The sequence below is a fragment of the Condylura cristata genome, unplaced genomic scaffold (assembly GCF_000260355.1).
Source record: "Condylura cristata isolate star-nosed mole 26May11 unplaced genomic scaffold, ConCri1.0 scaffold00004, whole genome shotgun sequence".
Classification (NCBI taxonomy): domain Eukaryota; kingdom Metazoa; phylum Chordata; class Mammalia; order Eulipotyphla; family Talpidae; genus Condylura; species Condylura cristata.
In genome coordinates, this window is record NW_004567105.1 from 40,328,138 (window position 1) to 40,341,226 (window position 13,089).

General features: G+C 42.4%; 1 protein-coding gene across 1 annotated transcript in view; it reads left to right on the forward strand.

The window, feature by feature from the left end:
• The window catches only part of PKD1L1 (polycystic kidney disease 1 like 1), a 117,874-nt gene that overhangs the window by 62,565 nt on the left and 42,220 nt on the right, over positions 1-13,089 (forward strand). Inside the window, exons 28-35 of the mRNA XM_012735155.1 lie at positions 490-682; positions 2,014-2,097; positions 6,450-6,657; positions 8,735-8,841; positions 9,707-9,920; positions 10,924-11,097; positions 12,611-12,730; positions 12,803-12,872. Of these exons, the coding sequence (XP_012590609.1) occupies positions 490-682; positions 2,014-2,097; positions 6,450-6,657; positions 8,735-8,841; positions 9,707-9,920; positions 10,924-11,097; positions 12,611-12,730; positions 12,803-12,872 (1,170 nt within the window). The remainder of the gene's footprint in view (positions 1-489; positions 683-2,013; positions 2,098-6,449; positions 6,658-8,734; positions 8,842-9,706; positions 9,921-10,923; positions 11,098-12,610; positions 12,731-12,802; positions 12,873-13,089) is intronic.

The following is a 13,089-nucleotide window of genomic DNA, read 5'->3' on the forward strand; positions in this document are numbered from 1 at the left end:
CCTACAGTCAAATTTTAAATAAATAAAGCATTAAATATTTTTGCATCCAAACATAAAAATTTTTCCCCTGAAATGACAGGCTAAAGCTGTGTGGTCATTATGCTGTTTTACCAGGATGGCTGTAGGCTTGGGGCCTACTAACATTTGGCAAGCTGATTCATGGAGCCAAAGGGACGCAGGGAAGTTCTCTGAGTGGGACTGGGAAAGCTGACTCCACTCTTCATCGTGTAGGGTCAAAGAATAGTCTGTACAGAGTGCCCAGAGAGAGTTAGAACTTAAGCTTTCCAACACTCTGGGAGAGATTGACAGCTGGAGTTGTGCCTGGACATATTTAATTCATGACTCATCTTCTCCAAGAGAGAAAATGGTTCATTTCCTCCCTGCCTGGCTCCTGGTCTTGTTCCCTACTTTCTGCTACTGTCTTCTGTGTTCAGAGTGATGCTTTTCCTCAAACTTCAGTGTTTCTTAAGTCACTTTTTCTCTTTTCAGATACCAACTTGGGATATTTATCCTTACTTGATGCTGACTATGACAGAAAACCTCCAAACAAATATTTTACTAAATCAGTGAACTATACAGTACATTTCCAGTGGATCCAATGCCTGTTTTGGGATATGAAGGAGTGGAAATCTGGGAGGTTCTCTCCACAACCAGGAACTTTTCCAGGAAAAGTGAACTGCAGGTATAGCTAAACATAAGCTTGAGAAAGAATTGAGGTTTTTTAAGTGACTGCATTTTCTGTTTGTTGCAATTCCTAGAGCCTCGCTATCCTTGCCACCCTATAAATCATAAGGGGTCTCAGTTTATGTGACTATGAGCTCATGCCTCTTATACTACTCTGTCTGTAAAATTGGTCTTCCGACCATATTTCCCCCTGTGGAGATCAGGGTCTGGTTTTAAGGTCCTCTTTATATCTACTCCTCTCCAAGGCTACTGACATGTAGTAGGTGTTCAGCAAATAATCTGTTTGACAAATGACTCCTCGGTGAATCATAGAATCTGGTGAGGATGGTGTCCATGGTTCTAGATGCCCTGGCATTCCCTTGGGATAGACCTAGTCAGGCAGGGACCTGTGCGCTCACCTTCCCTGTTACCTGTGTGCCCCACTTCCTGGTCTCCCTTACAGCATGCTGTAAGGGTGAATTTCATGATACAATGAAACTTCTATACAGATTGTTGGCAGGACTTCTCAAGAATATTGGAGTTTATCTGTTGTGTCATTAAATTAGAAATTATCATTTAGCTGAAATGCTGTTATCATTGTTTCTACTTTTACATTAGAATACAGAATAAGTAATTATTAGCTATGCATAGTTATTGAAACTGTCATTTCGTTAATAAAAATTATCATATGACACTGTACTCTATAGCTGCCTGTTAGGAGGCAAGTATGTCCAGATCATATTGGTGTAATTCATTATTTATTAGTGCATCAACCCCATCAGCTTTTCTGTATTACACCCTACTCTCTGCTAGGCATTTTTTTTAGAAACTAGAGGTACAAAAATGAATATAACATGAGATCTACTCATAAGAAGATAAAAGAGAGGTAAAATAAAAACAGCAGTCTTCATAGTGGTTGTTGGGGCAGGAATGACCAAAGGCAACATTCTGATAATACCAGGACAAGCTTTTCAGGGGCCAATTCACAGAATCTGGCTGGTAGCTGAGGCAGCATTGTGCAGTGATTTGAACCTGAGAATCTCCTGGAATGAGCTGGACTGTAGTGGGCATCACAGAGAGATCTGCATACACTCCCAGGTCCACTGTGAGGACAACCAATGTCTCAGGCAGCCTCAGAGACTCGGTTGTGAGGGCGTCTTGCCTGTGGCCAGAACTGAGGCCCCTCTTTGACTTATATTTTATCTGAATACTTTAAACTTAATCTGAGTCGCTGAGTTGTAATTAGTGGAGCTTGGCATCCTTTTCATATTTCCCTCACCCAGGGTACCATCACCCTGCAAACAACTGTTCTCCCCTCATTCTGGGTCCTAATGAGCATCTTCCTCCCAGCTATGATCACCTGGCCACATTTGCTGTTTTAAGGAGAAAGCTGAACGCCAGCTTTGAAATGAGCGACGTTTCCAAGTTCCAGAGGTAAGCTCTGTTTTCTAAATCCAGTTAAACTTTTATTTGTATGGCTGCCTCCTTGAGATACTCACTATATTATCCATTAGATTCTTGAAATGTGTGTTACTGTCACTCCCTTTTGAAAGATGCATATTAGTCGATTATTGTCTTTAATTATATAGTTACCTTGTATCTTCCTATTCTTTCATTGACTGATGGGAGATTTACAAACATAAGGAAGTTTACAAACAAACACAATATACTTGTGTTGCTTTTAAGTGTACCGCTCATGTGAGTGGCACAGTGATTTTCAACTGGGTTAGTGTCCATGTGGCAATACTGCCTATTTGCCTGCCCTGGTTTATAGTTATTTTTCCCTTTCTTTTAAAAAATATTCAGTGTTAAGCAACAAATTTAAAATTCACCCTATTTTATAGTTTTGAAATACAGGTAATTGCACTTCACTTTATGTGCTTTACTTTATTGCATTTTTTGATTTTACAAATTGGAACTTTGCCAAAACCTGTGTTACACAAGACTATCAGCACCATTACTCACAGCGTGTGTCCACTTCCTGTCCCTCTGTCATATTTTGGTAATTGCTGAAGTATCTCTAATATTTTTATTACTATTTTTGTCATTTTCCCTAGTTGTTTTTTTTTTTGTTTGTTTGTTTTTAACATCTGTTTCATCAGTATCCTAATTTTATTCATTATTGTTATATCTATGTATTGATCTGTGATCGGAGATCATTGATGTTGTTAATGTCATTGTTTTGGTGTCCCACAGCCCATGCCCACATGACAGTTTAGTAAATGTTATGTGCTCTGACTGTCCTTTACTGGTTGTTTCCCCACCTCTGTCCTCTTCTAGGCCTCCGTATTTCTTGAGACACAACACTACTGAAATTAGGCCAAATAAATATAGCCCTATATAGCCTTTAAGTGATCAAGTAAAAAGAAGATTGTGGGTTTCTCCTTTAGATGGAATGCTAGAAGTGACTAAGTGGGCCCTACCTGGTGGCATGTCAGTTTAGGACGCAGTACTGTGAGCGAGCAGCAGCCCCTTCTGTGTGAGTTCAATCCCCCGCCCCAGAGGTGACCCACATGGTGCGGCAGACCTCTCCTGACCCGCCCGCTGCTCCCCTCAGCAGTGTACTTCATCGATCTGCCTGTTCTGCTCCCCACTCTGTCTCTGGTGAAGCCTCTCACTGCCCCTGCGCCTCTGGCCTATATGCCAGTTCTGTATGCATAAATAAATCTTTAAAAAAAAAAAAGAAAAATTATTAAGCTCAGTGAGGAAGACATGTTGAAAGCTGAGCTAGACTGACAGATAATCCTCTTGTGACCATTAGCCAAGTTGGGAATGCAAAGGAAAATAAAGTTCCAATAAACACATGTAAGATAAGAAATCAAAATGGCCAATGCTGATAGAAAAAATTTTAGGGGTTTGAATAGGTGATTAAATCAGCTACAACAATCCCTCAAACCAAAAGCAAACCCAGAGCAAATTCCTAACTTTCGTTAATTCTGTGAAGCTGAAAGAACTGAAGAAGCTGCAGAAGAAAAGTTTGAAAATAGCAAAATTTGGTTCATGAGGTTTAAGGAAGGAAGCAGAATCTGTAATATAAAAATGCAAAGGGAAGCAGCAAATGCTGATGTGCTCATTTCAGCAAGTTATCTAGATCTAGTTAAAAATAATTGGCAAAGGTGGCTACAGACTAAACAACATATTTTCTGTAGACATGGCCACCTTGTATTAAAGATGTCATCTAAGAATTTCTAGCTATGTCTGGCTTTGAAGCTCCAAAGGACAAATTGACTGTCTTTTTAGGGGTTAATACAGCTGATAATTTTGAGCTGAATGATAGCACATTTGTTTATAACATGGTGTGTTAAATACTTTAAGTTCACTGTTGAGACCTACTACACAGAATAAAAGACTTCTTTCAAAATATTATTGTTCATCGACAATGCACCTGGTCACCCAAGAACTCTGGTAAAGACGTACAAGGAGATGAATATTTTCATGCCTGACAATATAACATCCATTCTGCAGCCCATGGGTCAGGGAGTAATTTTAATTTTCAAGTCTAAGTACCCAAGAAATATATTTTGTAAGGCTATAGATGACATAAATAGTGATTCCTCGGATGGACCAGGGTAAAATAAATTGAAACCCTTTAGGAAATAATTCACCATTCTCCATGACCTTAAGAATATTTATGTTACATGATAAGTCAAAGTACCAGTACTAACAGGAATTTGGAAGAAGCTGATTCTAACCCTTGAGAGGTTCAAGACTTCAGATGTGGTAGAAATAACAGTAAGAAATAGAATTACAAGTGGAGCTTGAAAAAGTAACTGAATTGGAATCTTGTGCTAAAACTTGACCAGATGAAGAGCATCTTTTGGATGAGCAGAGAAGATGTTTTTCTGAGATAGAAATTTACTGTGGGGAAGATGATCTGAGAGCACTGTTGAAATAACAACAAAAAATCTAGAATAATAGATAACTCATGTTGATAAAATAACATCAGGTTTTGAGAGATTTAACTCCAATTTTGAAAAAAAAATCTACATTTGGATAAAATGCTTTTACACAGCATAACACTAATGTCAAAAACTTCACTGCTGTCTTATTTTAAGTAACTGCCATACTCACTCCAACCTTCAGCAGCCACCACCCTGATGAATCAAGAGCCATCAGACTCTGCAACACCCTCCACCAGCAAAATAATTACAGCTTGCTGAAGACTCACATGTTGAGAGCAGCTTTTAGTAATAGTTTGTTTTTATTAAGAAATATATTTAGGCCCTCCCTGGTGGCGCAGCGGGTTAAAAGCACAGCACTGAGAATCTAAGACCGCTTCCACATGAGTTCGATTCCCACCTGCCCCGGAGGTGACCACATGGCGTGGCAGACCTCTCCTGACCCGCCCACTGCTCCCCTCAGCAGTGTAGTTCGTCAATCTGCCTGTTCTGTTCCCCACTCTGTCTCTGGTGAAGCCTCTCACTGCCTCTGAGCCTCTGGCCTGCACCCCAGTTCTGTATGCACAAATAAATAAATCTTAAAAAAAAAAAAAGAAATATATTTAGATATATTTAGACATGATGCTAGCACACTTACTAGGTGACAAGATAGGGCAAACATATTTTTCAGGCATCGGTAAAGCTGGACATCTTTATGGCTTTCTGTTTTGTGGTGGTGCAATGGAACCCAAACTCCCCACCCACACTTAGTACCAGGTTGGGCCATCCCAGGTGCTGACCCATTCCAGGTACTGAGTAAATGTTTGCTGGCTAACTATTGATTATAGATTCTATATTTTCTGCTGTGTTAGGAAACTCTACCTTATTCAATGAGTCATTCAACAGTTGGTTACTTTGTAGACTAGTAAGTGGATTAGAAAGTTAGTGATAGATGTTAGTTATTGGTGCTGCCAATGCTGGTCCAGGGAAGGGGCATCCCTGAGGATATCCAGCCAGAAGACACCTGAGGACACATACCTGGAAGGACAGCATCCCTTGCAGCACATGTCCCTTTGGAGTCCCATCAGATGCTCATACACCTGAGGCGAGGCAGGCCTCATCAATGAACCTGCTGTCATGAGCGACCTGATGTGGACGCCACCCTGTGGCATCTGGAGGGTTCAATGATGTCCTCCCAGCTAGCACAGGTTCCTGGAAACTGGAGGTGAGCAAGCTTCAGGGGAGAGGCACGCTCTTTCCTCAGAACCCCCTACACAGGGGTAAGAAGAGTGGAGCCAGCAGAGCATCTCCTGCTTCATTCTGCTGGGATAGAGAGAGCTTTCCTCACATCCACAGTCCATGGGCTGAAGCTCTTCACAGCAGAGACTTTTATCCAAATTTCATAAAGAAAATCTCTCAAAGGCCACGAGTCCCCAACAGGTCACAACGTTCAAATGCAAAATTGGTCCCTCACAAGGATTTTGTCTGGAGCCTGTGCTCCTGTGGTTCCTTTCGCTGGACTGTGTGGGACAGCTCCATGCCTCAGGGCCCCCCTTGGTTCTGCTCCCTCCAGCTGAGACGCACAAACCAGTCCTAATCACCAGAGGTTGCCCCACTCGGGCCACCTTTCCCTTCTCTACCATTTTCCTCATTAAAAATCTATTTTTTAAAAATAGACCTTTTTTCTTTTTTGTTGTTTTTTTCTTTTGTTTTTTGACAAATCTAATTTTTTGCCAAATTTACAAAACAAATGATTTACAAATAAGGTAGTGTAGGCTGACTGTGCATGTAGGTATCTGTGAGCGTGCGCCTGGGTGCGTTTCCCCTGTGTGTGTGTGCACCTCTCAGGGAACTGGTTGCCTAAGTGTTTCTTTTTGTGAGTAGTTAATTTTACTTTTTTATTTATAGGCACCCAGAAAATCTGCTTCCTGGCATTTTTGTGGTGGTTCTTGTAATTCTTTATGCATTTTTGGTGACTAAAAGCAGATGTGTAGATGATCGAGAAAAAAAGAAAATTGGTTACATTTTTCTGCAAGGGAACACTCCACCCAGCCACCAGCTGTATGCAGTGGTCGTTGACACAGGCTTCCGGGCTCCCTCCCGCTTTAGTGCAAAGGTAATTGGCATCTGGGACCCTCCTGTGGTGTCTGCAGGTGTGGAAGCTTGTGAGAAATGGTGGTTTGACCATTGTCTGTGTCAGCGTAACTTGTCACGGGAGTGATTTCTCTCTCCCTTGGGTCCTACCCTTCCCCAAGTTCCAGACGCCTCTAGTTCAGAATTCATTATAATGAGCTCATTTTTCATCACCCAGAGGTAGAAAGGGGTGAGGGTTATTCAGATTAACTTTGGGGACCTGCTGGTTGAGAATTTGGACATAGAGACAATTTTCCAGCGGAACTAAAGGAGGCTGATGTGGAGGGGAGGAACAGGCGGTACAGTGCAGCCTGGGATGGTGAGGTCTAGTCCATGGGCTACATAGAGGTCTTGCTCCCACCCTGAGGGGCAGGCAGAAGCTAGAGTGTCAGAACCAGTTGGGTGAATGGAGATGTGTGCTTCCATGAACCCCAAGAGGGTGAGCCCCATCTTTAGTCAGAACTCACATCAATTTCTTGAGGGAGCCATAGGAAAAGAGAACAGAGGGGGAGGATGAAAGATGGGAGGGAGGGTGAAGTGGGCATGAACTGGCTGGGTGGGGCAGATGGGTGTGTGGCAGGTGTTGAGTTTTGTGATCCTCTCTCACTGTAAGGCCTGACTGTCCAACTGTGTTTGTGTAGTCTGTCAGCGAGTCACATAGCCAAGTCTACTCACAGGCAGTTTGTACCACACAGAAGGAGATGCCCTTAAAGTATCAAGGGACACCTTCCTACAGCAAACAATGCATCTAATAGTGAAGCCTTCATAAATGGTTAAGGGTCTCTGTTTCTCTGTTCCCATAACTACTGTGATGTTCCTCATCACAGCCACAAAATGGTGATGTGCCTCAAGGGATAATCACCAAAATGTACCTTAGAGGAGAAAATTTGTCCAAGATGCTGATAAGAACTGAATGAAGGGCTATGCTTATTTGTTTATGGAAAAACTAATTTTGTTGTTATTTCTCCCAAATTAATCAATAATGATGATAATGATACTGATAGCAGCTAGCCAGCATGAATTGGGGCTTTGCTCTATGCCAAATTTTTTTTCCCTAACAATTAAAAAAAAAATGTTGAAATGAGTTACTTTTACATGCCTATTTTACAGATTAAAAAGACATAAAGAAATTAAATTCAATAAAATACAGTCAAAATGTCAGGAAAGTTTTTTGAGGAAACTTGAAAAAACTGATTCTAAAATCCACATGATTCTAAAATCCCAAGAATGTAAGAGAATTATAAGAATGGTCAGACCAATTAAAGAAAAAAACAGGACTAGGTCTCCTGAAGTCCAAAGCTGTACAACTTACTCTGAAGCAAAAGTAGCTGAATTCCAGCCTCCAGAACCATCATGGCATCTGGGAAACCTTAAAACTCAACATGGAACAGGGGCCATTCAGCTAAATATTTGGGGATGGTGGCTATTAAGTCTTTACTTCCAGAAGACTCAAGATTTAAAGGTGAAAAATACAATTTAGGAACTACATAATGAAAAATGTATATGTTTAGGGTAGAGAAAATTAAAAACCAGAAAAAAATAGGTAACTTTCTTAAAGGAAAGATTCATAGATCACAAGTCATCAGAATCGTATGTTTCATGTGACAATAGCCACGCTGGTAAGCCGCAGCCAGCCCCGCCCCAGGCCAGCAGCTTCCCATAGTGCCTCTCTCACACCTGCCCTGCTGGCCGTGAGCTCCATCAATCTCCCCACTGAGCTGACAGAGGCCACCAGCATCCACTGTCACGTTCTCTCACCTACAGGAAATGGCCTAGTAAATCCCTAGTGGTATCTAACTTTCCTAGAGCAAATATGTAGAAAATATGCCAACTCTAGGAAGCACTAATTCTGGGGTATCCTCCCAGGAAAAAGAAGGAGGGGCTGGCCAGTGGTTGGGGGTGCAGGTGCCCTCTGTCCCCTGGGTTCATGCTCTAGCACTTGGCCTTTCAGGGTGGTTTTGTGGCAGGATGGGAACTGGAGAAGGGACAAAGGAGACATGCTGGTGTAAGTGTCATGTGCTGAGTATCTTGAAGTCTTATTCCTGTATCTTTGTTTTGAGGTTTACATTGTTTTCTGTGGAGAAAATGGACTTTCCGAACCCAAAGAACTCTGTTGTCCAGAGAAGCCCCTGTTTGAAAGCAATTCCAGACACACCTTTATCCTGAGGTATTCCAAAATGGTCTGACTACACAATTGAGGACAGAAAGACCAGTCAAAATTGGTGTAGCCTTACCATAAATTAAAAATATAGACTATATACTATTACTTTTTAATATAAATTATTGATGTACATCCAATGTATTTTTGCACATTTTGAAGTATATTTGCATATTTTTCACATTTGAAGTGAAAAGTATATGTGAGGAAAGAAAAGAGGAAGGGGAAAGGAATTTACTGATTTTTCAAGCTAGGTAAGTTCATAACTATAGCATTTTCTATGTCAATTTGTCAATACACCTACTTAGTTGTTAATTAGATTGACCCCAAATTTGGAAGACTGGTGACTTACAGCAATGCAGGAAGTCAGATAATTTTCAAGATATAAATACAACTCTTTTCCAAAAATAGGAAAGAATCAAACTAAATATTCTCCCCTGAAAATTTTCATTTAAGATGTTTACTAGTTTGGGGAACTCTGTCTTCATTGAGATGCAATTAAACTCAAACTAATCCACAAGGGACACAAATACCATCATGTGCTGAATAACAGTTCAAAGACCCCTAGACAATGGCGGACCCATATACAGTTCTGTGTACAGCAGGCTACCCCGTCTCGGTTTGTTCAAGTGTACTCCATGGTGTTGTCACAAGGACAAAATGGCCTAATAACAGAGTTCCCAGAATTCCCATTGTTCATTGTGACTGTACATTACTGAAGCTTGAGTGACTTGTCTTTAGGGAAACTAGTAGATGGTGTAGAGTTGGTGGCCATTTGTTGACACGTCGACCCACCTCTAAGGGAGAGAATTGGGGTTAGCACTAAACCCCAGGACCCCACCAAACCCATGTGTACACTGCTGTGTGTCCTCAGTGCACCGGCAAGGCTGGGCCCTCTCCAGAAGATCCGGCTCTGGCATGACAGCCGTGGGCCTTCTCCTGCCTGGTACGTCAGCCACGTGATGGTGAAGGAGCTGTGCTCACAAGCGGGACAGAGCTGGTTCTTCCCTGCCGAGTGCTGGCTCGCAGCTAGCAGGGGATGGTCACGGGAACTCACCTGCCTGTGCAGGGGCCCAGGCTTCCGGAAGGTAAGATGGCATCCGCTGTCCCCCAGATAACATGGAGCCTGGCTCCACTTATCTCAGAAGCTGTTTCTCTAAATTCTTAAAGTGTGTTCATGTTGATTTCAAGACAGTCGCATTTTAAATGACACAACATTAAGTGACCATCCAAGCATGGAATAATTATCCTTTCCAGATATTAACCATTGCAGTAATGAATTTCCTCTTCTAATTATAACTATAATAGTATTTACAGATTTTTGATTATGTCTTTTGTGGGGTCCAAAGGACTTCTGATTAAAGACTTTTCAGTGCCTTGTGTATTTCTTGCACACCCTAGATAACTGATGACTCGAACACAGGTGTGGTGAGGGCAAAATGGCAGGGAATTATGAAAAAAGAAAAAAATCACTTATAATCGAGCAAATCAATTGTAAATCTTGATGCTTGCATGTTCCCACCTTTCCATATTTAAGAATATATTTTATACCCTTTTGATAATAAATGTGATAAGATGAACTGTACATTTTTTACATTTTCTATGTACAGGCAGTTTAAGAATTTTCTTTGAAGTCATCATTGAAAGGTCATATCATGGTGTACTGTACACTACTCTTTACTTAAGTATCCACTTATAATTTCCTTCCTTTAATTTTCATGATTGAAAACATTTTTATGCCTAACTTTGTGTTTCTGATGAACTGCTTAGGCTGGTCTCTACCAGGGATATGAGATCTGTGAGTGCTGACATTTTCCTACTTACTCTAGACCTTTCTTTCCAGTGCATCTCCATTGACACCTGCCATTGGTAAGAGGGGCAGTTTATACTAAAATTCCAGAGGTTTCTGCAAAAGTTTGGGTTTGTCTCACTCACTAAAAGCACAGCCAGGTAGGGCCGGTTGTGAAAGTCCTGGAGCACCTGCTAACACTCTAGAATAGGAGAGTCTCAAAATTATGGTCTGTCTGCTCAGAAAAGTACTGGTTGTCACCTAAAACTTCAGTGAGTTTCTCTTGCCTGTTTCTGTTTCAGCTTTTGTATTCAAAGTTCACAGAATACCTGGAGGACTTCCACACCTGGGTTTCCGTGTACAGTCGTCCCTCCTCCAGCGGCTTCCTGCACACACCGCGCCTCACTGTGGCCCTCACCTTGCTTTGCTCATATGCCTGTCTCGCTGCTCTAGTCACGGCTGTGGGACAAGACCAGGTGGGAGACACTGGCTTTCCTCAAAATCCTAGACCTGCAGTGTGACACCTTCTTCTCTAAGGAATCAGCAAAACTGATTCCCCACTATCACCCCAGTGTGAACTGGGCCGCCCGTCAGTGGGGCCTCACGCTTAAAATTCAGTTGCAATGCAAGGGCACACAAAAGGGTTAAAATGGGTTTATTTACAAAAGGGGAAAAGAAAAGGAAACAACAACTGAATATCTTACCGCCTGGGCTGATTTGGAGCTAGTAACAAACTAACTGAAAGCCACGAGTCATGTGACCCCGAGAGCCATTTCCCGAGCAAGAGAGCGAGACACAATGGGCCCTATTTATTCCCTGGTACCTGCTTAGCTCTGCCGTTGGGTCCTCACAGTTCTCTCCCTGGTGCTGCTGGGAGTTGTAGTTTCCCGTTGTAGTTTCCAATCACTGGAGTAGGGGGTAGAATCCAGAAAGCTGGAGTAGGGGGGGGAATCCACAAGACTCTGCAGAGTTCCTTTAGGACATCCTTCCCCTTAACAAAACTACATTCCTTGGAGAAAGGTTTTGAGTGGGAGATCCAGCCTGTGTTCATCGGTGTGCTGTAGGGGCTGGGGCTGGGGACAGGGGAGCAGCTTGGGGTCTGCACTGGGCAGACAAGCACTGGCTGCCTCAGCTGACCCCATGCGCTCCACAGCATGGCTTCTCCAGAGGGTGCAGCAGGCTGGTGGCCTAGGCAATTCAAATTTTGAAAACACTCTAACCAAAAGCCAAAACAATTCTGAAGGCCACCTTGCCCTTGAGATACCAGTTTGCAATTGATGGCATAGGTCTAATTGGTCCTCATAAGATGTAGAGATCATAAATCAGCATTAACAGCTAAAATGGAGGCCCTGCTTTCCTGAAGGAAAACTCACACCTGGAGGAAAAACACAATGTTTGAGGTAAGGGAAAACACTCAAATTTGCTTCTTAGGACAATCTCATAAGAAGAAAATGTGATGTTGATCCATTTCAGAGGTGTCACTCAATAGTGGGTCCTCCAGAGAGCACCCATGTTCAGAGTGCATCAGTGACAGTGACAGAAGCAAAAATTTTTGAAAAGAATAACATGGTGTGTATGTAAAATGTGTAAGCAAGTGATCAAGAAATGCAACCAAGTAGCCAGAAGAGAATAGCTGTGTCCACCTGAGGCAAGAGTGGGGCCGTTCTGGGAAACCGAAAGTCACCCTCCCTCCTCTGACGACACTCTCCTCTGGGCCACTAACCTCTTCTCTCCATGGGTGGTGCATTGGGATGTTGGTTCCTCCTTGTCAGACTGTAGGGACTATTAAATTAGTTGAACACGCCTGGCACTCAGAAAATCGAACAAACAGATTGATTTGTTTGGTTATTAAAAAAAAAAATGTTTCTTGTGATTTTTTTTTTAACGCCTGGGATGGACTGAGGGAGAGAGAACTTTATTTAAATATAAACAGTGTTTTCTATTGGACTTACTATCAGAGATGTAATCGCTGCTCTTGAATTACTGTAGCTCCTGAGGGGTGTGGACCCCACCCATATCACTCTCGGATCCTTCCAGATGAGTTTTCTGTGCACCCTCCTGGCTTCTCCAGGGGCCCAGCTCTTGTCATTGCTCTTCAGGCTCAGCAAGGTAACAGCAGCTCCCCTGCATGGCCCTCCTGGGTAGGGCCTCACTGCCTGAACAATCTCCTTCTGTCTGTAGGAAACAACCAAGCCTTCCCGAGCTCGGCCACCCGTACCCTTGAGAGAAGTGCAGACAGAGGTAGCTGTGGGTAAGCAAGCACTTTCAAATAGGTTTAAGGGCACCTTGTTGTTGTTTCTTTTAAAGTCATAGCAACAGGAAAACAATGAAATGTGAAAAGAAAGACACTCACCATCATCACAGCTGAACACATTGTATTCCTGATTTGCCATTGTATTCATTAGAAGGGTTTAAGAGCTTGCCCAAGACCACATCAGAATGCAATGCAAAAAGTCCCCTTTGCAGCT